Genomic DNA, 23,845 nt, shown 5'->3' on the forward strand with positions numbered 1-23,845 from the left:
AAGAAGGTTTCATTATTTCATGCTGATGTAATATTAAGGTTTTGCTCAAAAAAAAAAAAGAGAAAACATTAAATACATTTTGAAAGGGAGAAAACTTTTAAAATGCAAATTCACTTCCAGGGAGTTTAGATCTAAACTTGCTGTGAAGATGGAGTTGAGCAGAAGCTGTGAATTTAGAAGTACAGCGGGAGAGGAGTTACAAACGGCTCAGGGTGATGCTCCTGGAGTTCAAAGCTGTAAAACATTCTCTTCCAGATAAAGTATTATTGTAAGCACAGGTTAGGATCAGGCTCTGCTGGTTCTGGAACTGAGGGTTTGTTGCTTCCACAGAAATAAATCTCCTGATGGTTCAGGGCTGGAAATGTCCGCACTCCACTTTACGGCTGAAATCAGATGTAAAAATCTCCTTTCAGAGGGAATCTGTGCTTTTCAAAATTGCTGTTCTTAAAACTTCTGTGAGAATGAGTGTTAACTAAAGAAATAGCTGTTTCAATGCTTTAGACAATTCCAAGCAAAAAGTAGAATATATAAAACATCTGATCCCTGATATATCTTTAGACAATTTCAATATAACAACTATCTTCCATGTCTGGAGCACATATTTTGATCTAGAAAATACACAAGTTTTTGACTGGATATTGCTTAATAAAATCTTATAACTATCATTCTGTAGTCCCTGTTATGCACCTCCAGTTTTAGTTACAGTTTTAAATAGATACATTTCTGTTCGATAAATGAGATAGATAGCAAGGTATACTTATTTAGACTATATAACAATAGAAAAAATATCAAGTACTTGCTGAATGACTGATCTAAAGCTGTGAAGAGGAATATAAGAAAGCCTTAGAACTTATAAATAAATGAGAAAAAAAAATAAAGAAAACAGAAAAAGTATAGGGAAAAAATGAAATTAAGATATTCCGAACATGGCCAGCAGACTCAGAGTGAGAGTGGCATGATCTTTAAAAGTATATTTGGACGTATCACAAAGTGAACATTCTATATGTTGAAAAAAGGCCAGTAACCCAAGTCATCTGGGACCAGATGTTGTGTCGTAATATTTTTATCTGCCTAAAAGTACCCTTCCTTTATACTTGACACTATTATGGCAACAAGCAGTCTACATAATTGAATAGCAGACTTCATGTTTTTACACATCTTAAGCAAAAAATACATTGATGGCGTGTCGTGATGTGCTGCATCATATTGCGTGACCCCATTGTATGATGATATGATTTAAAAATGCATTTTAAGAAAATATGTACTTCTCACGCTGATTAGCCTGACAGAGGTACTTGCGTATTTGATTTGTTTAATGTTGTAGGATATTTTTGAATGCCTGTGCTGTGTATAATTAATTTAATTTTCTCATACTACTATGTATTTTAGATACTTGTACCATAGTAAGATTTTCTCATCCTCATACATAAACAAACATTAAGATGTTCCAGCTTATTCAAGCTTACCCGATTAGAGACAATATTTGGATATTACAGAATTTAAATCCCATTGACTTCATTGGGATCAAGCAGGCCAAGGTGACTTTATGTAGCATATTCAGAGACCTGTAGTGAGAGCTACAACAGAAAAGCTACTAAAAAAATGTTTAAGTGGGTGATAAGCACACCGGTTAATTCTTGATCATCCTAACAATTTCTTCACAGGCACCAGTCTCCTGTGCAGTTTTAGCCTGGCATCTGTTGGGTCAAGTCTTGTCATGATGAGTGACCCTTCAGAGATGCCTGAACAAGCAAATCTGCATCCCGTGTCTGTGTCTGCTCTCGATCATCTTTCTTCCACGGTCATTTCAAGGCCCAGACCAGCCATATATTTTCTATGTTTTCAGAGGAGATACATGAATGTATCCTCATCTTCTGCTTTTCTCTAACTCAGTTCCTCTTACCAAGTGTCCAGTCATTTGACTCTCACACTCAAACATAATTTAAAAAAAGTTATTTAAATACCATATTCTGCTTTGATGGCTGGACTGATGGTCTTTTTGAGTCTGATTTTTAAAGGAATGACTATCATGTTCTAATTCTTATCTGAAATCAGAAACACGTGGCTTTTTCAATAGAATTACTTTTCAAGGCAGCTTAGTGATGCTTGATTACATTTATACATATAAATTACAATGGAAATGCTAAAGCTTCTTCTACAAGTTAAAAATATAATGCAAATCACAAGTTTTAAAATAAGGTTAAAATATTTAATCTTAGCAGTATCTACTTAATGCGTCTATTTACAAGATAATAGGAAGGTTGATCTTAGAAACACTGTGGCAAGTTCCAAATTAGAGACTTGTGAGACAAGAAAGAACTGTGACACAATTTCCTCTGAAAGGTAGAATAATTACAATGGAGGGGAGCACAGAGGGAGGAAAGCTGCACATAGAAAAGTACTGAGGTGTTTCAGATAATGTACTCTAATTTGTTTTATGATCTTGCACATTTGCATAGTATTAACATAGTTATTAATAAATTCCATGCTTTTATTTTTATGAAATTTCATTGTGTTCTGTGCACATAAACTAGATTATAATACTGCAGTTTGACTGTCATAATAAACTGATAGGCGAATGCTATTAAAGATATTGAGAAGGGTTGTTTTTATTGTATAGTGTTGCTAATTTCCTGATTCAGAATGAGAAGAGTTTTTAAAGAAAAAGACAAAACAAATTTGAACAATGTTGTACTTGAACTGCAGTCACCAGCCATTAAGATGGAATGCATTTTCTTAATATATTTTGTAATTTGTAGAACAACAGTGGTTAGGATTTTATGTATTTTTAGTATATATATATTTTTTTTCCCTTCTCTAATGCAGAGCAAAACAAATTTATTTAGTAAACCAGGATTCTTTTGCAATTTTGGAAATTGGATCCTGGTAAATATCAAAATAGGTATAATTTTGTGTGTTAAGATATTTCGCTGTGTAGTACAGCGTCTCCTTGCTGTACAGTAGCTGGAATGGCCATTATAATAGAAATCCCACTAAACATTTACTGCAGACAGATGAGTTAAACTGTGCACAAGTGGGGTCTGTGGTCAGACGTCCTGAGAATTAGGTCGTGTTCGTGATTATGATCGCTACCCAATTAAAACACTACTGTGCCGTGCCAGTCTGACACTACACCCAACATGGAGTTTCCTTAATAAAAGTTAGTACTTCTTGGATTTATTTTAACTTTTCACTGAGTGTTGCCAAATCTTGCATTTTGTTATAATCATTGTCCTTTTTCTAGCATTCAGGAAATCTGTTCAGTTTTAGGTTCTAATCTCTAGACCTGAACTTTTGTACTGAGTCATATGATCACTAACAGGTTTTTTGGCTGGTTTTGGATGGGGCACTTTTCAGACATCATGTGCAACTGCTTTTAAGTTAAGATTGGAGGTGGGTTTGATGGATGGGCTTATGTGATGGTGAAGGAACTGGCTGAATGGTCACGTCTGAAGTTACAGTCAGTGTCTCGATGTCCAAGTGGAAACTAGTGGTGGCTTTAAGGGTCTGTACTGGACCACTACTGATTATAATAATGACATAGACAACGGGATTGAGTGCCAAAGGTGTAACTGTTAGCAGACTGCAAGTCAAGTTTTGTTTTGTTTTCCTGTCTACATACCACTCAAGCAGAACTTTCACATTACTAAATATAATACACTAATTACAAGGTATAATTTATTCCTTCCTTCAGCTGAATTTGTCACCCCTGCTCACGTAGCTAAAGCCTTCATATTAGCTGCATTTTCCTGGAGAACCGGACACATGTTTTGGTTAAACCTAGCAATGGAATGCAAACTTATTGATAAGCACAGATGGACATCTCGTGAGAGAGGCAACGAGAAACTGGTGACCAAGAGACTGACCAACGGTGTATAACATTCCATTCACGTGAATACTTCATATACAAGTGGGAGATCACGAGGATCTCGGCCCTTTTCCTTTCCTTTTTCCTCATGGCTGACATCTTTTTAAAACATCTTTAACTTTTCCAACTCTCTTCTCTCTGTCCTTCTTTTGCTCCCGATCGCCTGTCCTGAGTGGGAAGGGGGGAGAGGGAAGGGCAAAGGGGGGAAGTAGGGGAGAGAGGAGGTTAACAATACATCTGCCAGGGTTTGATTGTCACCCCGCAATCTTAACCCTCGACACTGAAACACAACGCCTTACATACTTTGACTTCATGCTACTTTAATATCTTCAGTGTTAAAGTGTTATAAAAATAACACTACAAAATTTTAACACATCTACCTGATGAAAACCAAGAAATGCGTACAGAGGCAAGTATTTTAGAATTAGGTTTCTATTGTGTTTTCTGTTAGCCTCTCAAAAAATACCTTCAGAGAGGAAATTTTTTTAAAGCTGTGTTTTGATGGTTCTCATTCCATTGAAGTGTCAGAACTATTTATGCTAAAATCATAGTGTGTGATTACTTTTGGATCGTTGCTTCTATCAAACACACAGTGTTGCTTGGTTTTATCCCTGAAGTGCTGAACAAACGTACACTATCACCAACCCTGCAGTTTCCGCTGCAAAGCTGTGGCCTTTGCAGGAGAACGGGTGCAGTGATGCAGACAGCAGCGAGATGTGGGATCCCATCTGCCACGTCGCGTTTTCCCAAAGTGGGTTACAAAAGCCCGGAGCTGCTTTGGGGCCCCAGCAGACGGGTGCGGAGAGACCTCATGTGGTGTGGGGTGCAGGTCCCTGGAGGCAACGGGGCTGGTGGGGCCAAGTGAGCAGCCTGGAAGGGACCAGAGCAGCTTTCCCAGCAGAGGGGTGGCCAAGCATCCCCCAAAGCTGCAGCACATGTCACAAGTCTGTGATAAGTCAATTTATGCGTAATCTGAGAACGGCTCAAAAACCAGCCTATAGTGGGGAAGATGCGCCTGAAGATTGAGCTTTTAAATTAATTTCCCGATCCTGCTCGCTGTACAATGGTGCTGGGACTCGGGAAGGTGACACAGGAGCAGCTTTCTGTGGCACTTCACAAATCTGTCAGATTGAAGCAATGGGGAAGCTGAGCCCAGAGGAGTGGTGATGGGTGCCCAGAGCCCAGGGAGGGCTGGAGGGGAGCGGGACAGGTTTGGGTGCCAGGACACTGTGGCATCTGAGGGGACAAAGGCACATCTGCTTGGGGGCTCATTCAGGCTCCAAAACCGTTGTCTGAAATGGAGACTGCAGCTGTGGCACAGCTGGAACAAACCAGTACATTGTGGGCATTCTTCATGCATGTGTAGGGAAAAGGGACCTGGGGGTCCTGGGGACAGCAGGGTGACCATGAGCCAGCACTGTGCCCTTGTGGCCAGAAAGGCAAATGGTACTTGGGGTGTATTAGAAGGGGGGTGGTCAGTAGGTCGAGAGAGGTTGTCCTGCCCCTCTACTCTGCCCTGGTGAGACCACATCTGGAATATTGTGTCCAGTTCTGGCCCCTCAGTTCCAGAAGGACAGGGAACTGCTGGAGAGAGTCCAGCGCAGGGCAACAAAGATGATGAAGGGAGTGGAGCATCTCCCGTGTGAGGAAAGGCGGAGGGAGCTGGGGCTCTGGAGCTTGGAGAAGAGGAGACTGAGGGGTGACCTCATTAGTGTTTACAAATACACAAAGGGTGAGTGTCATGAGGATGGAGCCAGGCTCTTCTCGGTGGTAACCAATGGTAGGACAAGGGGTAATGAGTTCAAACTGGAACACAAGAGGTTCCACTTAAATTTGAGAAGAAACTTCTTCATGGTGAGGGTGACGGAACCTGGACCAGGCTGCCCAGGGAGGCTGTGGAGTCTCCTTCTCTGCAGACATTCAAACCCACCTGGACACCTTCCTGTGGAACCTCAGCTGGGTGTTCCTGCTCCGGCAGGGGAATTGCACTGGATGAGCTTTTGAGGTCCTTTCCAACTCCTGATATTATGTGATTCTGTGAAACCTAAAACGGGAGTGTAGCATGATATTTAGATTGTGGTATTTTAAAAACCTTGATGTGGTGAATTTCATGTAAGATGCTTGAATTTCAGGCAGGGTCTTTTCTGTTCATCTCCTCGGTCAGTTCTACTGCTCTGCACTTTCATTTCTCTAGAAATTGTAATGTTTTCAAAATATCACCTGCAGAAAAAGCTGTGTATGCATCCATGTGTTTATACATATTTATACATACATTACACTGACTAATTACATGAATGCAAACATCAAGAAAAACTACTATAATTAAAAATAAATCTGGTTTTAGGGTAAGTTATAGTAATTACTTATGCAATATGAACTATTTAGCTAAAATTATTATATCCTGTGTCAAACAGATTGCAATGAGCATACATTTTTCTCCTGTACTCCACATTATAGCAAAACAATTTCATAATATTAGTATCTTGAAGTATATAACTATGATGGGTGTTTTTCCACAGAAGAAATAAACTTTTCTTATATTGCAGATATTTCATGTTCAGCTTGTGAGCTGCAGGTGTGTTTGCAAAAAAATGATTGGCACTTTTTTCTATTGTACTTGTTATTTCTTCCCTTACTGTGTGCTACAATAATTTGGCCAATTTTTATCTTAGTAGCTAAAATTTTCACAGATAGTAGTTTTATTAGCATAAAAAACTAATTTGTGATGTTATTACATGCAAACAATAAGATATGAAAACACTGTAAGCCACAGCTGAAGATTTTTTTTTTCATTCCAGTTCTTTGAATATGTAAAAAAACACAGGTATTCTATTATCAGATGGATAAAAAATGTACTTAATTTTCCCACTGTCTTTTAAAAATGGAAGTTCAGAGCAAAATGTGTGCACAAAACCAACAGAATTTTAGCTGGGCTTGTGTTACAGAGCTGGAGGGTTCATTGTCACAGTGCATTTAGCTGTTTCTGCATCTTGGATTTATGATATAAAGAGGAATTAATATCCATTTGGATGCAGATTTCCTATTTTCCGATTTCCAGTGTGCATTTTTAACTACGCGGAATATTCATAATGGATCTCTTGCATCATGTCTTCCACTCTGCAGCAGTAAAAACAACAGTCTTTTTCAGGTTGTTAAAAAAATGGTATTCTCTCCTGTCTTCTGACTTCTAGTGCTTCTGACAACAGCCACCTGCTTTTTCTGTGCTTCAAAAGAATAAAGCTCAGCTGCCAAAGGCCTGGGGGTCACCTGTCCTGTCTCTTCCCTCTTGTCACCCCACAATAACCCTGATCCGCTGGAACATGGGAACAAGCACCTGAAACCGAACAGCGGAGGGGAGCCAGGGGATGGCAGGAATCCTCGCTGATGGTTTGAAAATCAGAGAGTTAGAGAATGAAACTGTGAAAACTAAAGCCTATGTTTTACATACAGCAAACAGACTTATCCTGAAGCCTAAGTCGGTTGTACACCTCACTAACGAGTGTCACTTTGAGCACAGCTTCATCTTGGCACTATTGCTGATGATATCCTCTATAATAAGATGATTTTGTGATCCAGATTTTGTGATAGTTTGACGAATTATGTGGCTAGATGGACAGCATTTGGTGTTGCTTTAACAGTCAGTATTCATTCTTTAAACCCCTATGTCCATTTCCACCAACAGAGTAATTTGGCAAAAATAACTATGCAGCAACTTTAAGCATCATGAAAGAAAAACAGAGAAGGGTGCAAACCTTCCTGAGTGTTTTTTTCCTACTGTTGGTATGTGGGAAATAATCCTGCATATGCAGATATGTGTTGCCTGGACGTGGATGATGTGTAACCTCATCTGGGTGTTCCTGCTCCAGTGGGGGAATTGGACTGGATGAGCTTTCGAGGTCCCTTCCACCCCCTGACATTCTGGGATTCTGTGAGTGTGCAAAATCAAACTCCTTCTGAGGAGAAGCCCAGCAGGTCGCTGGCTGGGAAAGGCATCCAGTAAATCCACTTACTGTCATCCTGGCAGAAGTAGGTGTTGAGAGCTAAGTAGAGCAGTGTAGGGAATTCCTTCAGCGCTTTAATAAAAGAATGAGTAGCCACAAAACATGATGTGAATTTGAGTGAATTATTTAATGTATTTGAGCTGAGATATCTTTGTGCTTGTTACCTGGGTCTAAGTGGGGAACTGGTTTAGTGATAGAAGGACAGAGACATGGCTGAAGGAATATGGATTAAGGGGAAAGGGACTTGTATGTTTAAAACTTAGATTCAAACACACCCCTCCCTCAGAATTAGCAGAATGGAAGAAAATCCATAACTGTCCTGTCCTTTTTTCAGCCAATGCTATTCTGAATATTTAACCTCACGGTTTGTTCATGTAGCTGACAACTCAGTGTTTCACTTAATTGTGTATCTGCTTTCTCCACAGAATTATGGTTTGGAGACTGAAAACCTGAGAACTCTGTCTCACAAGCTGAATGCCTCAGCCAAAAATCTTCAGAACTTCATAACGGGTAGAAGGAGGAGTGGCCATTACGATGGCAGGGCCTCCAGACGACTGCCAAATGATTTTCTTACCTCTGTAGTTGACCTGATTGGTGCTGCCAAGAACCTACTAGCCTGGCTGGACAGGTAATTTACTGTTCTTTTATCCTTTATTGACAAGAATAATTCTTTGGGTTGTTTTTCTTCTTTCTTTTTCTCTTCTATTCTTTTATTCTAATATTAAAATGGCTATTCTGGAATTCTAGCTCTAAATTTTGTTTTGCAAATTTCTCAAATATTGCAGGCAAAATGTAGTACTCTTTTTGTCAGGAGGGTGTTAAAGTTTTCTCTAGTTGTGTTTTCAGGTTGTTTTCAGTGTGATAGGATTTTGTGTGAAATGAACACTTTTGTGCTGTTCTGAGTTGACATCTCACTGCCACGAGTGGTAACATTGGTAATTTCAGAAAGAAAGGTAAGTATGTAAAGACTGTGAAGTTTGAACTGTAGTTCAGCAATCAAAAGGACATGAAAAGCTGGAGTTGAGCAAATCAGTTCAGCAGTTTCAGAATAAATTATAGTACTTGTTTAGTCTGAAAATTAAATTTTCTCGTTAGCTTTTTTTAACAAGAGTAGGATTGATGTATTAAGTACAGTTGTGCTGGTGAATGCTCAACAATCAACCACTTTTTTTTTTTCATTTATAAATTGAGAATTTGATTAAAAGTATCTATCTGAATAAATGCAGCTAAAATTTTGACTGTGGCAAGACAGAAACCAAAACACAAAATAACAGCTCTGTTTTTCTTTCTTTGGAGTTCTAGCAATGGATAGCTTTATCTTGAATCTGAATGCTCTCGAACGTATAAATGGCACATTAGAAGTCACAGTGAGAGTGAATCACCCTCCTTTGCAGGATTTGTATAATCCTGGTGACATCTTCCTAACCTAATGCCAGCAGTCATCTTCTCTTGGGCTATGACCTTGTCAGTTCTCATAAATTCAATTGGGGTCAGATTCAGCTAGAATTTGGAAAGCCTGAAGAAAATCCAAGTGGGCAGGAAGCTGTTAGTGACTGAGCAAGTGTTCCTTTGCTCTCTGAAGGTGCTAACTGCTGCTGAAGAGGGACGTCGTACTAGAAATGCTGTCTTTTTAATCAGCTGTACAAAGGAAATCTGGACAATTATTTGGAAGCTCCTATTTCTACCTTCCACAAGAATGATAACTTTTGATGTTCTGGCCAAAATCCAGTTTAGGTCTTTCCTGCAGATGTTGTTTGTTGTTTCTTGTTTCAAAGGCATATTTTACAAGAGCTGTCTGCCTTGCTGCTGGAGATTGTCATGATTAGGTGTTTCACATTTCTGTGTGTAGAACTGCTCTCTATATCACACATATCTGCTTATACTGTAAACAGGAGTTTTAATCCTAAATGCTGTAAAAACTCGCCTGTTCTTTGTCACAGGTCCCCATTTGTCAGTGTGACAGAATACTCGCTGCTGAAAAACAACATCGTTCAACTGTGCCTGGAACTAACAACCATCGTGCAACAGGTAGGACTGGTCGTCTTCCCCTCTGAGTCCTCTTCATGCTGTTGCTGAAAAATTGCAGTAGTAAAAACGTTGCTTTTACTTTGCTGGAAAAAAAATTGTTTTAGCATTACTTCTCTGTTCCTCGCTTATTTTCTTTCTCTGGGAGTGATGGGAAGATTTTTGGACTTTGGTTATCCTGATATGCCTGGAGAGATTGAAGGACAGTGTGAAGTTAAAAATAATACACTTTGCTTTCAGTGGAAAATTTCACGTCAGGTCATCTACCAACATGCAAGTGTTAAATAAAAGAAAACGGCTACAGTGGGCTAGAGCTTAACTACTGCTGTTTATTACAGATTAAAATATGGATGATCAAAGATCTTTTGGGAACAAGTTCTTACATTACATTCAAGTATATCCAGAACCTGTACTGTGGCTCCTTCACTCGAAGGAGAGCCAGTTATATGAAAGCTGTTTAGTAATCAACATGAAATATTAATAATATTAAACAAACCAGATATGGAACAAATAAGGGGAGTAGTATTATCATCACTGGAATTCATTAACTAATATAGTACAGTCCACAGATACATAAAATTAGTTTATCTGGTCTGTAGTGCTACATAATATACAAATAATAGTAGTCTGACAGTGTCTGGCCCTGCAGTAAGACAAGAGGTGACACAGGAGTGCAGAAAGACTGACTGGAAATCAGTTTTAGAAATAATTACAGCAAGATTCTCCTCTTGTGAGTGGCTAAAAATACTGATGAGACAAAACAGTGTTGTTGGAACTTGTGGAGAAGCCAGAGAACAGGTGGGGCTGTCTTGGAATGAAGCAAAGGAGAAAGATGAAAGGTTGGTAGGAGGGACAGCAAGAAGGAAGCTCAGCTAAAGCTTTGGTTTTGTGAGCACCTTGGGCTGGAGTAGTAGCATTCTGCAAACTTTTTTTCCCCCCCCAGTTTAATTTTAGTTTTTGGGAAAAAAAATAATAACTAAGGCTGATAAATATCAGTCTTTATATCTTTCTATTTCACACTGTTATCCTTAATTTGTAATATTCAGCTTTATTCCTTTAAGAAATTTTGTCCTTTATGCATTTTTGCAGTGCGAAACAAAGATCATTTTTCTCTTTTCTTGGTTTAAAACTTCTTGTGTAGGCATTTAATTATTTATGTATTGTTATTAAGCTTTCTCTTACAAAGTGTTTATAGCACTAAGCTATTTTTGATTTACAGACTAAGCAAAATGAACTTCTCTACAGTATAAAAAGTTTGGATTCTGATTCCACTCTTCAGCTGATGTTGCACTTTGTGTGAGTTTGTTTTTTCTTTTCCCTGTGGCCTTGGTGAAAATAGTATAATTTTGAATTGCTGTCTTCCTTTCTGTTGTTCGTTTCACTGCTTTTGGCAGATGAAATTCATTTCTTCTCTGCCAGTTTAGTTCTTTTTTTTCAATTCTTCACTCCCAAAGCTGTTCTCCTTTTGACAACTTAAAAACAGTCTATCTTTTAGCATAAGCTCCAAGACATTCCAAGACAAAAAACATTTAGTTCTTCAGGTCAGTTATAAATCAAGTTTTGCCTTTTCCTTATCGTCATATCTGGGTTGTTTGATAGTCGTCTATTAAGATCTTTTTACAGTATATTAAACTTAGCACCAGAAAGAGGAGATAAAATTATTCATAGGGAGACAGTTTTGCTGTTACTAAATCTGAGGAAAAAATTGATCTTGATGTGTGAAAGCAGAAATGTCTCACTTAAACCAGAATTGCAGTCTTAACTGTAGGCTAAAATATGAATTGAAAGGCATAACTAATAGAAACCTAGATCTCAGATCTTTTCCGATATTCCTTATTAATGGTATACATTTCAGATATTTAGTGCAAAAATAGCAGTCAAAGTGATGCATTTGGCACATTAAGCAAGGAACATCTTCAACCTGCAGATTTGTTTTGTGCAAAATTCCTATCCTTTGTGTGTGCAACTTACAGCTGCCACCCAAGGGGAACTTCCTTCTAACTAGGGGGCATTACTTTGCAATCTTAGTTTAATATACACACTGCTTATGGATCTTCTTGCTGGGATGTGCTGTATGTATAACATCTGAGTGACACGCTCTTGTATCTAACCAGGAAGGAGCTTTTATAGCTTTCAGGTCATATGCTTTCTCTGTGTGAGTGTGAAGATGTGATCTTCATTTGAAATTTAAACCAAACAGATGAACTGAAATGTTGGGTGTTATTGTTTATATACCATGTAAATGCAACGATAAATAAGCAGTCACTTGTTTACCTGTAAACAGTATCTTCTTGTACTGGTTGTAAGATCATTGATCTTTATTCTCTAGTCCTAGAGGAGTTTTAGGCTTGTTCTCTTATGCTTGGGAATGTACTTTATTCTCAGTTTTCATATCCCGCACGATCCTACCTTCACTAAAATCAGTAGGGAAACTATAAGAGAATAGTATTGTGCAGAAAGCTGCAACGTCCCGTAAGAATGTATTGATGACAATGTGCCAAAAAGGTGTTAGAACAGAGCACTGGAATGTTTGAGCTCTCTGCTAAATTAATTTTGAAGTATAACTCCAATTTCAAGGTAGGCTACCTCTCCTTTTTGCTCTGAAAATGAATCCACCAGGTTAACTTGACTGAACTAGGATTTGGCCATGGTCTAGTGCCAAGCCCAACCTGGGGAAAGGGTAACTGGAATAACTGGGGAAGAATAGGTTTGGAATTTTGTTTGTAAAATGTAACCATTGGTTAGTTTTTCATTGAGTAGAAAGAGTTCACTAGTTCTAGTAGACGTTGATTTTATGAATATGTCAAAGGTGTTTAAACCTGTGATGTTAATAGTTGCCTTTGACATGTGCATTAAACTGCATGAACAAACATTCTCCAAAGAAGTTGTTTGTCTGTGTCTTGCAGGGGAACGTTAGCACAACTCACCCTAATTTTTTCCAACAAAAGCAAAACAAAATTTTGCTTGTTCTCCCCTTCACTAATGTTTAACTGACATCACTGGGATAAATTCAGAGACCGTATCACCGACTTGTGCCCTATTTTTAGTCAAATACTTTGTGTTTAAGATGAAGCATATGTTTTTTAAAGCTCTCTAGTTCATACTGCAATTGATAGAAATTGTTGTTTCTTAGTAGATTCCTGTACCTGGTGTACTTTTTAAATGAGCCATCCTCTGAGCAGGTGATTGGACTAAATAACCTCCAGAGGTCCCTTCCACCTGAATTATTCTGTGATTCAGCAACTGCCTTTGAAAACCTGGGTGTTATTTTCAGTTTGAACTTTGCAGACTTCAGCTTTCAGCAACTCAATCTTATTTTGCTTGTGTTTGCTAAACAACATTTTGTGATCAAACATCTGTTCACTGTTTTCTAAATATAGATTTTGATCAAGTCTTTACCTTAATTAAACCAAGTAAAATAAGTAACTTCGCTGTACTTACCAGTGTATATTTGCCTAATTTCAGAGCAACCTCATTCTTTTAAATGTGTGAATTCCAGAAGAGAGTTTGATTATATGTATGCAAGCAATATACTGTTAAATATAATTTTGTCATGTCCACCGTGTCCGCTGGCAAACAACACAAGGTTTTAAGTTCTTCTCCAAGTTGCCTTTTAATAAGGTCTGTGTTTCTTTTCAGTACTAGACTTAACTCATGCTGTTTTATTGTACTAAGTTAATGAACTGAATATTTCACAAATATTAGTATTTTTATTTGTTAGTTAACTATCCTCAGGACTTTCCATAAAACATTCTTTATGGTATCTGCAATCTTCAGTAGTCCTTGCATTTTTTTCCTTTCGGAATTATAAACTGAAACTATGAATACAGTGTGGGTGAACACAAGTCCTACTGACCTTTTCTCTTTATGAATATTCAAAAGAACGCTGGTTTACTTGCTCGGGGTTAAGAAGGTGTACTGTGGCTTTGAAAGGTAGGATGTTCTGGTTAACACAGAAACTGGCTTGTAAGTAATACTGCTGCTGTGATTATTTTTGTAATTCTTGTCTTTTACCATTTTACAGAGAGAAACCAGAATGCAGCTACTAATATTTTAAGGGTTTTTAAACTCTAAGAAAAAACATTTTTAACATGTCATCTTGTTTATGGAGGATGTAGAAAGACTATCACTATAACTATTATTTATTTTCTAAGAAAAATAGATCAACATTCTATAAATGTTAGTCCTCGAAGATTTTATGAGGTCCATAGTGCATTGCTATTTATCAGAGAAAAATAAATCGCAATGATATTATGACCTACATATCTTAATATTTTAGTATAATATTGCAAGTGCTTTCAACCTCTCAGTTGAACTAGTCTGATGTATTTAAAAAAAAAAAAAAGTCAATATGCATCTATTTTGGAAGGGATCCCAAAGCCATTAACATTTTAAATGCTAATGTAATCTTCAATGTGCAACATAAGTATAGCTGACATTAATTCTGCTCTACAAAACAATAAAATTTCAGTCTTACTATATAAAATCCTGTATTTTTTGACCTGAAGTAATTAAGTTTGTTTAGAATGAAGCTCATATTGTATTTCTAGCACAGAAATTAAAGGAATAATTTAAAAAGGAGCATTAGCTCTGAAGTCAAGCTGTAAACCCTGCTGTGATCATCTTGTTCTCCTGTTATTTGGAGGGTTAAAGGAGATGGTGGATGTGCTGTTAGATGCGTCTGAAACTTGTAGGAAAAAGTGCCTTGGGCATTGCCAACCAAACTAACTAATCCGTTCTTTTTTTTGTGCTGTAGAAAATAACAGTATGAATACAGAAGAAACATCAAAGGGATACTTGACCATGAAATACTGATATACATTCTTCTCTGTGTTCTTTGGTACTCACAATCTTCTGATTTTTACTTACTTATTCTGTAACAATATCCTCTAAACCGCATGCACTTAGAAATTAATTTTTCTATCAAAGTGCCCACCCTCCAAAATAAACGTGACCCTTAGAGCTGAGGGTGGGAGAGTTCTGTGTTGGGTCCCAGGGCTGAGGAATGAGGTTTCCCCAAAGCAGCACCCAAGGCAGAAGGTTGGGGAGCTGGAGGGGGCTCCATGGAGGGGGCTCAGCTGAGGACTCGAGCTGCTGGATGAGGAACCATAAAGAGAGTGTGACAGGCTGAGCCGGTCACACAGCTCATCTGCTTCTGGACCTGGTAGACTGAGGATGCTGGAATTATTTCCTGGGAAGTCTGAAGCAATTAGTTGTGGTTGCTGCCCCGGTCAGGCCCAGGAAAGAGGAAATCTTCAGAACTGTAGGGAATCTTAAGTTACCTGAGGGGATCTTTTAGGTATATCAGTAAGTTAAATTTTACTTGAAAGCTTATTCCAGGAAAAAAGGCAAATTAACAAGACTTTTTTTTTTTTTTTTTTACTTGTCATCCTTAAAATTATGTTCTGAATTCCTTATCTTGCTTTGTAGGAAGCTTTTTTCCAATGTGAGATAGGATTTGAGATATATTTATTAATTTCCCCTTTTGTTGGTGTTTTTATTAACCATTAATTCACTTAAATGTAAATACCCAGCACCAGTATGGCATTATAAACAAGATTCCTGTGACAAACAAGGCGAGGATCCCGCGCTGCCTGGTCCTCAGCAAGTTTGGTGGCGGTATCTCCATTCCCTCACTCGTGTGGCTCTGGGACTCTGGCAGGCATGGGCTGGGGGTCTCGGTCTCCCTGAGCACAGGGAGATGCCGCGATACCTAAGGAATATCATTATTTGGATTTTGTTGCAGAAAAGCACCCCTTTGCTGACAGGGAGGTGTCACGGGTGGGTGCTCACTGTGTAGGAGTGGGGTGTGACCAAAGTTTTTGGGGGTCTCTTCTAATCTCTGTCTGGTAAACTTGAGCTTTCTGTATTTTCCTTTGTATTTTGTTGTCGTAAACTGTAGCTTGAGAGGCTGTGCGGTGATTTGGCGCGCTGGCTGGCGGGAGGAGCACTGGGGCCTCGCCGGTAGGAAAGGGTCTTGCCACGGCGTCTTGCTTTATAGAGGATTGTACTGAGGAAATCTTCAAAGCATTAAATAGCAGTAGAGGATGCTTTGTTCTGTGAAAAAAAGCAAAAGATGGAGCAAACCAGTCTACCAGTGTAGACACACCATGTTTAACATCTTTAGTGGTGCGTTTGTTTTCAAAATATTCTGTTTACTCTTCCCATGCTTTATAATAGCACAGTCTACCTAGTCATAGGTCTGACTCAACTGTCTTCACCCCACATGACTTGTAGAACAGCTGATGAACATTCTGCCTGATTTAAGGCAGGGCAACGTATATTTCTCTCTACGCATCATTGAATTTCTGACATGCCAGGTTAATTATATTCAATTACTTTTTTCTCACTATCATGAATCTATCCCCTCCACCTTACGTTTATATTGTTGTTAGTATTGAGCACATGAGTTTAATGACTTTGAAGGTAGGAAGAGATCCCTGAGGTTAAACAACCACAAGAGAAGTCAAGTTTCCTACAACTGTAAAGTAACCTTTTGAACATGATGAAATTCAAGAGATCATTTGTCTTTACAGGTACCTCTGTAAGAGACAGTTATCAGCAGAGAGCCTTCTTTTCTTTCTCAACAGGAAATTTAAAACAATGTGCTATAATGATCTTTATTTTATTTTACCACAGGATTGTACAGTGTATGAAACAGAAAATAAAATTCTTCACGTGGTAAGTAATCTAAATATTCTGCTTTGGTATTCTCTAATTCTACCACATCCACTTAAATGATTAAAAAAAATAAATTAAAGCTACCCCCGGAAAATAAAGTTCCTTAATATTTGACACAACTTCTGATGAATTATATCAGTTGCTAAAACTTAAACTTTTCATACGTAAGATCAAATAGCTAAAAAGTTAAAAATTATTCTCAAGATGAGCAGAAGATAGATCAGCTTACATGTTTTGTGACCCCCTGTAAACTACTTGGTACAAGTTCGTTGTGCCTCCTGCCAGCCAGATGAGTAGCTGCCCCAGTACTCTAGACTTAATACTCCAAAATGTCTTTTTTTGCATCAACATGAAGAAATGGAGAGACACTACCCACACAATATTAATAAAATATTTTTCCACCCAATACATTGTTTGTGGACTCTCTGAAGATTGGAGGCTTATTGAAGATAATGTAATTTACTTAAGAACCATTCCTACCAAGACTTTTTACTCTTTCCTACATTGGAAGTCTTTCAAATTTAAGGCTTAAGAACCAGCTTTCTTCTGCTGTTCCCTAATTTATGCCTGTTTATTTCAGTAGACAAGACCACATACTCCCACTCACTCTCCCTTTTCTCACAGTTCCCTGGAGTAATGCTCTCTGTTATACCCACAGTTAATTACAAATATGTAATTATTGTTCTTAGATCATTTCAGAAGCTTCACAGCACTCTTACTATTGTAATACTCCTATTAGGATTGCTGACATGGAATTCCAGCAATGAATCCATCAGACCTGGTGCATTACAAGCTGCACTGGTTGTCAGACTGAGAACTTCGTCATTAGATGTTCTGAGTGCTGAAGGCACAAAGGGCAATGGAAGAATCTTATACAAAGCTATTGATTAGATACTTGCCTTGAAGTTCAATACTTTGTATTTTCCTGATATGGGCACTAAAACCTTTTACTGACACTGAGATAGGGTTGAAACCTATGGTGAAAGGAAATCTCGAAGGATTTACAAGTTCAGATAAGCTTTTGACAAGTCTAACCATGTGCCTGACTTTTTTTTTTTAAAGCCTTTTACACATATTCTGCTTCCAGCAGGGATTAGAATTTATCATAAAACATTGATGTGCTGTTAAATTCAGAAAGCATGCGATGACTTTTAGAAAAAAAAGCTTACTGTTGCAAACCTGATTCTGAAAGGAACTTCTAAAAGCACCTGAAATCTTCTGGGATGTGGAAGGAGTGTGTGTGTATATATATATATATGTATGTATGTATGTATATGTATCTATCTATCTATGTATAAAGAGAGACATACACACACATATATACGTACCTTTCAACCCATTATTCTAACTGCATATGACTTTTAGAAATACATATTTAGCAGGAATGTTACTTTTGACTTTTCTATCTGTTCTGGATGGAAGCCTGAAAAGGGAAAAACAAAAAAGAGAGAAGTTTCCATTTGTATTTCATAAGCTTAGCAGTGAAAGTGTGATGAACCTGAAGGAGCCTGGATCCCAAGGCAGCAGAACTTGTTTTAGCCCGAGCGAAATCACCTGAAACAACCTGATCCAGTATCCATTCTAGTATTTTTTATGCCCCAAATACTTCAGCATGTGTTAATGTATTGATAGTGCCATATCAGACATTACTTCCTGATCCAGTGCTGCTATTCATAAACTCTGCTCAGTTGCTTCTATTTATTACTATCTCAGCCTTTGAATTATTTACAACTGGTGTCAGGTCTGTCTTGTATCTACTGCTTTTAAAGCAAACTGATATTTTTAATTGGTCCAATATAATTTTCTTGAATATTTTTGTGGTGCTAAAATCCTACATACTTTTTAACTAACTTTCTGAATCATGGGGAGGTGTTAAAGGTTCACTCATTTGATTGCAAACTTGTTTGCTGTTTATTTTATTTCAAGGTTTATTTACTGAAAAGGTTTTGCATGTGACAACTGTAAAGTTAAAACACTACATCAGAAGGTAGAAAGTCTGTGGGATTTAGTCTGCATCTGAATTGTACATGTGATCTTAAATATCAGGCATAAGAGAGGGCCTCAGTTCCAAATCATAGCATTTTGATACAATAGTAATTGAAAGCTGCGTGAAACAGATACTGACAGACAGGGTCAACCACCAGTTCATATATAGAATAGCTGCACAAAACATATTTTGAGCAATAGTTTCCATCTCTCTGGTGGGAGAAGACAGGACCTAAAGATTGTTCAGGAGTTCTGGCCCAAAGCTGAAGCTGCCACATATATTTCTGTGGGTTGGTGCTGTCATGCACACCTGAATGGGATGTTTTGCATCTTGCAGCTGATACAAAAATACAAATGCCACATCCAGTGCTCCAGAGCGGTGCTTGGATTTCCAAATGATTAACTATACAGTGAATGGAAATATAATCAATAAATTCAGCTGGTTAATTTATTTATAGTGACAACTTTATTTGTTTAGCTTATATGTATACTGTCAAATGAGATGTTAGAAATCCTCGTGCTTTTGCAAATGTCTGAAATAAAACTTCCCTTAAGGGATTTGACTATCATTTGCTTTAACTAGGGAAAAAGAGAGTATATTCCTCAAAGGAAACTAGATGCATACAGCACAGCTTTGACCAGATGGCCGTTTTGAAATTCACCTAAATGAATGCTTTCAGATTAGGTTCAAATATTTTTAGGCATAGTCTTTTTGAAGGAACGCTTAGGAGACACTTGCAAATTTGGGAATAAATTCTCCCACATGAAGGTTCCCAGAGAGTGTAGATCAGTTCCTCTCCGACCCATCGCCCCACTCTTTGTCCCCGATGGCAGGTTTAATCTGTCAGGGTCGCTGTTCCCACCCATGCAATGGATGTTCATGTGGATTGACATTAAGATTTTGAGATCTTTAGCTGGAAGGCAGGAGAACATAAAATTATCACATAGTTGTAGTGATCTAGAATATCAGTCAAAGGCTGTGTTCAAAGATGCATGAGAATTTTACTTCAGGAAATAGATTAACGAAGGCATTTTTATGCCACTGTAATTTTTAACAAAGGATATATTTTCTAGGTTGTATAATGCAGAATTCACCTAATTATCACTGTTGGTAGGGTTGATCTTATTATTTGGTAACCAAAATAAGTTTTTAAATTGGTGTATAAGTCGTTTGTTTGATATTTCCCTTGACTTCTGCTGCATTTATAATGATACATTAGAACAACACATAAGATGAAGTTCATCAGGTATATTTTTTCAAGTGCATATAGCTGGGGTGGAGTAGTTTAGAGTACGGATGTTCTCAGTGCACTGTAAAATCTTCTGATCAGAGCAACTGTACATTCATGTACATTTTCTGGACATTTATGGATATCTTCTGTCCCTTTAACCGCTTGTTCTTGGCTTTTCATATACCTGCAGTTTTTACAATGCGAAGAAATAAAGTTATCTGTTTATTCTCAGGTAGTTCTCAGAATAGGAACATCTTCACTAGTAGGTTCAGTTGAATATGAGGAATTATGTTGACTTGTTTTTCTTTGTAGTGTAAAACCTTGTCCGGGATTTGTGACCACATCATCTCGCTCTCATCTGATTCTCTGGTGTCACAATCAGCACATCTTGAGGTAGTTCATCTCACCAGCATTATGCCCAGTGAGGGTTTGGTAAGTAGCAAAGCAATTTAAAGTCTAGCTGTTAGAGTATAGAATAAAAGCCTCAGTTCGTTAGGGTGATTTATTTTTTTTCTTTTTTTTTTTTTCCTTTTAATTCATCAGTAAATCAAAACATATTTTCAGCAGTGTCCTACTTTTTTGGTAAGCTGAACCAGATTTCTGAAAGTGGTTAAATTAACATTAATCTAAATAAAGGGATTGTATTTTTTTTTTTAATTAAAACCCATTTTACCTAGTGCTTCATGTGCAACTGGTAACTCTATGAGCAGCTAAAGAGAAGTTGTAGTCCTTTGATAGCCATGTTACAGATTTTGGAATGTCCCAAAGTAATTCCCAAATGCATACACATACAAATAAAATTAACTAAATATCATTAATTAATGTGCTTTGAAAATGATTAGTGCAAGATATGCTTCTTGGGTTTGCGTAAAAATATTTATACGCCTCCCTAATGATTCAGTTCAACCGAAACTTTCAGAAGTACCATCCCAGAAACAAAATAAATCCCTTATACTGGTAAATTGTTGCTCTCTGAGCAGACTAGTTAGGGGTCTGCTGAATATCCCAGCTGCTCTGCAGTATTAATGGGTCGCACCATTAAAATTTTCTGCAGAGATTATAGTTTAATAACTATTTGACTCACACTTTTAAGTATTAAAGTACTGTTATGTTTCTTGGACAAGGGATTTTTGTGCGGTTTTAGGGGTCAGTGGATAAGATTTTTATCTCCCCTCCGTAGTCCCCTGAGTAACAACAATTCTGACGCTGGTGGGCTGGGGAGGCACACGGGCTGAGATCCTCAGCAAAGCCAGAGTGAAGGTATCACCGCACGCACTGCAATGTTCTTGCACGTTCTCCTCAACAGACAGCCTACCTTTCCCAGTGCCGTCTCTTATACTGTCTTCAGCTGCTTTCTGAGGATTTTTTTTAAAACTATATTTATTTTCCATACAAGCGGAAGAATCCAGGAATGTTGGTTTTGGGCTTGGAGGAAGCACTTGGAGGAGGAAAAAAGGGGGAAGTGGGCAGAGGAATGGGTAACCATGAGGCTCATCTGCAGAAAACTCTGTAATTGAAAATTAAAATACATTTGAGCGTCATTATACATATTGTGGTACATTTCTTGTTCATAATTCAGTGCAATTTACAAATTTATTTGAATTTCTGTTAGTTTTGTATTATTTCAATATCTTAATCTTTGTTTTGACAATGAGTAGCAATGAACATCATCTGCAAATCCTGTCAAAGTTACAAAAGCGTAATTATTTTGAGGTGTGCATATTAATTTGAGGATGAGGTATTTTAATAGCATGAGGGGTTTTGTTATGACTATGTGAATTTACTTTGTTCTTAGACTGATTTAGTCAACAGAGAGCATTACAACAGCATAAAACACATTCGATTTGAACTTCGTGGCGCCACAGGTGCTGAGCCCAGTATGTAATCCTGAAGACAAGTACCATTTGCTTGCTGTGCTGCTGCATCCCAGTGGCCAAATATGTTCTCTTGGTGGCCCAGTTTGGTCTGAATTCTGGGTCGCTGCAGGGATAGCCAGGAGATAACTGGTTGGTATCATTTACAACTAACCCATAAGTTTATAGCCAACCATACTGCAGCAAGTGGGCACTGCTGACAGAGGACATGAGCCAAATACTGCAATCAGAATTGCCCGTCAAGCTTTTCTTTTTATTTTAGATGAAGTGAAATGACTGAGTTTCTGCACCTAATTGTGAAGGCGCTATAACACGTTAGGTTGGAAAGTTCCTTGTAATCAATTTTGCTGAGACTGTGTTCTGTTTAGAAAAAAAAATATGAAAAAGGACTATAAATGGGAATAAAAGACAAATCATGTGAAAAGGGAAAGAAAACGTTAATCAGAATCAAATATAGAACAGAGTAATGAATTACAAATGGCTTTCTCATGATTGTATAGCAGTTTTTTTCCACAGGATCTCTGCTCCATTCAAGAGAAAAATGAGTGCTATTCACTGAATGGAAAGTATTCAGTGTTCCATTTTTGTCCTTATCATTCAGTGTAGGGGTTGAGGTCTTATTTACCACACTTCAGCTAAGCTCTGCATTCCCTTGAGTTGCTAATTTCATCGTGAGGGGCTTTTTATATGGCCTTACCGATTGCTTCGCAGATGCCAACTAGTTCATCCGCACACTGTGAAAATGATATTGTAATTTTAGTTTTATAGATGGGAAACTAATGCACAGAGCAATTTGTGTCAAAATCACCCAAAATCTATTTTTCTGGAGAAGCTTATCGTCTAATTTTTCAGAACACTTGTTACTTTTATAGCCTAAGTTTAAAATACAGTCTCTCTTAGTTTTAAGTGTAGCTCAGCTTTTCAGAGTCACTGAGAATTCTGGCTTCAGCTTTATTTAGGGTTGGCATCAAGGAAATGAACACAATTTGCCATTGGTGAAAAATGCTTTGCAAATTACTCAAATTATAGAAGAATTCAGTTATCTGGAATAATATTCAGTTGACTTAATAATGAGCCTTTCTCTATTTCCAAAACTCCATTTGCAAACCTGCTTTTATTATATGCATTCTAATTTCTTCACCAAATGAGCCAGAAATCCTATAGACATTGCATAAGCTTGCACACAGATGGAATTAATTTCCAGGTCCAAGTCCATACAGTTAGTACATAGAGGCAGAACTCCTGCAGGGCTGTGTCTGTGTGTTCAATTGTTCAAATAAATTCTGGATCATAAAGCATTTTCACAGAGGGACTGTATGTCACTTGACTGAGTACCTTCAGTTCCAGTATTTTCTAACTTTCTGTCCATACCTTTATGAGCTTAATAGTCTTTCCCCTTTTCTAAAGTATCTTCTTTTTTCAGTCTGCTCTATTAAAAATCATCTTATCTCACACGTTCTCCAGAACACACACTCTGCTGGTAGTTTCATGGCAGTTTGCTGGACAAAAGAACTTGCATTGGGAAGCACACAGTTTGGGTTCCGTTCCAAGTTCCGATGACTGTGTTTGCATCCTGATCTCAGCAGGCATTTGCTGGCCTCTAGAAACATGCTGCCTTTTTTCCTCTCTATTTCCATTCCTTCCCAAGCTCTACCAGTCATGTACAAATCAAACTGCTTCCTCCTTTTCCATGTATCGCCAGTGAATTTTCAGTGGCAAATACTTAAACACCCTCCATGTATTTTCCATTTTTTTAAGTAACTTTAAAGATTGTAAACCACTTTTTTCTCCTGAATTATAGTACTGGGTAGGACAACACCATTGACGTCTGAAGGGTGCTGCATGTTCAGCCTGAATGAGATGTCTGGAAGGCAAAACTTTGTTTCAAACTAACAACTTGACAAACTTGAAATAAAGTCCTGAACTAAACCAGAATTAGACTATGAGAGTCAGTGTCAGTTCTGATTTTATTAACAGAATAAGAACACATATATGTAAGTTTTAATGGAATAGAATAAAATAACTTCATAATTTGAGAAAATTCCCTTCCCTGGCTTCTAGTTTTTCAATTCTTAGAGTTATTTATGCTGTCAGTTGTAGCATGACAAAGAAAATTTGATTATTTTTATATTTAAAAATGCTTTTTACAAATAACTTTTCTTCCTTCTTAGGGAAAAT

The 23,845-nt window shown here is 37.8% G+C and overlaps 1 protein-coding gene across 1 annotated transcript in view; it reads left to right on the plus strand.

Annotated features, from left to right (window-relative positions):
* The window catches only part of LOC136106224 (connector enhancer of kinase suppressor of ras 2-like), a 171,911-nt gene that overhangs the window by 72,083 nt on the left and 75,983 nt on the right, over positions 1-23,845 (plus strand). Inside the window, exons 3-6 of the mRNA XM_065846445.2 lie at positions 8,295-8,497; positions 9,810-9,897; positions 16,534-16,575; positions 20,106-20,225. Of these exons, the coding sequence (XP_065702517.2) occupies positions 8,295-8,497; positions 9,810-9,897; positions 16,534-16,575; positions 20,106-20,225 (453 nt within the window). The remainder of the gene's footprint in view (positions 1-8,294; positions 8,498-9,809; positions 9,898-16,533; positions 16,576-20,105; positions 20,226-23,845) is intronic.

The sequence above is a fragment of the Patagioenas fasciata genome, chromosome 11 (genome assembly GCF_037038585.1).
Source record: "Patagioenas fasciata isolate bPatFas1 chromosome 11, bPatFas1.hap1, whole genome shotgun sequence".
Lineage (NCBI taxonomy): Eukaryota > Metazoa > Chordata > Aves > Columbiformes > Columbidae > Patagioenas > Patagioenas fasciata.